This window comes from Myotis davidii, unplaced genomic scaffold, assembly GCF_000327345.1.
Source record: "Myotis davidii unplaced genomic scaffold, ASM32734v1 scaffold292, whole genome shotgun sequence".
NCBI classification, from domain to species: Eukaryota; Metazoa; Chordata; class Mammalia; order Chiroptera; family Vespertilionidae; genus Myotis; species Myotis davidii.
The window spans coordinates 5,143,082-5,144,291 of NW_006285042.1; the positions used below are offsets into that span (position 1 = coordinate 5,143,082).

At 35.8% G+C, this 1,210-nt stretch overlaps 1 protein-coding gene across 7 annotated transcripts in view; it reads right to left on the reverse strand.

Annotated features, from left to right (window-relative positions):
• The window catches only part of SHPRH (SNF2 histone linker PHD RING helicase, E3 ubiquitin protein ligase), a 67,593-nt gene that overhangs the window by 23,889 nt on the left and 42,494 nt on the right, over positions 1-1,210 (reverse strand). For all 7 annotated transcript variants that reach the window (XM_015558527.1, XM_015558525.1, XM_015558526.1 and 4 more), the window contains one exon: positions 110-335. In XM_015558527.1, coding sequence (XP_015414013.1) covers positions 110-335 — 226 coding nt within the window. The remainder of the gene's footprint in view (positions 1-109; positions 336-1,210) is intronic.

Sequence of the window (1,210 nt, forward strand, 5' to 3'; positions counted from 1 at the left end):
TATGTCTCTAAGCAGATTTTTAAAACTAAAGAGAGAAAAAGAAAAGTAGTAATTAAAATTAATGTAATGGAGAACTTTTAATATTGGAAGAAGTTTTAAAATACTGGACCTTATATTCCTTTTTCCAAGCTTCAAAGAGATCCATTGAAGTACTTCCTTCATCAATGAATTCAATGTCAAATCTATGTGATTTTGCAAATGACAGTAGAGCTTTCATAGATCGCTCTGTCTCACTTATTGCCCATAGACCCCGGTTGGTGGTAGGCACTCGATCATCCACCAGGCCTTCTTCATCTTCTATCATCTCCTCAAATATTGCAGTCTGGCCTTTGACTCTGAAGACATATGAGAACAAAATAACTGTTCAGTGGGTAAAAAGCACTGTAAATTCATATTGGCAGAGCCAGTATGGGAAACAAGGTCAGTAATGAAAATTTCAACAATTTTTAATGTCACGTCTACAAGATCATGCTTGCAAGTCACTGAAATCACAGCAACTGTGAAAAGCTTGAGGCTTCATAAATTTGATCAGTGTTATTTGAGAACCATCTGGCATAATAAATGGCTATAAATTCCAGGCTGAAATCTTACTCTGAGAATTAATATAAAAAAACAAACTACTATCATCAACCATACCAAAAAAACCCACCAAAACGTAAGATATTCTAAAAGTACACTGTCAATCACTCTCTTTTGAGGCAATCAGAACTTAGACTTTTGTCTATTTCCATTTTTGTAAGAGAAATAATTTTGCTAATACTATGGCTATTGCACTTACTATGTAGCTTAATTCCTTACACAGGATGAAGATTTCAAATCTGTGTTGGAGAAAGTATATTAATAATGAGAGCTAACATTAAATAGGACACTAACCATGTATCAAACACTCTACTAAGCAATTATGTGCATTTTCCTATTTAATATATAAAACAACTCAGCAAAGTAGTGCTATTATTTTTTTAATTAATAAATCTTTATTGTTCAGATTACTACAGATGTTCCTCTTTTTCCCCTCATAGCTCCCCTCCACCTGGTTCCCACCCCACCCCATGCCCTTACCCCCTGCTACTGTCCTCATCCATAGGTGGAAGATTTTTGTTCAATCTCCTCCCGCACCCCCCCACACCCCCTTCCCCCCAAGAATTGTCAGTTCACTCCCTTTTTATGCCCCTGCTTCTATTATATTCACCAGTTTATTCTGACTTATTTA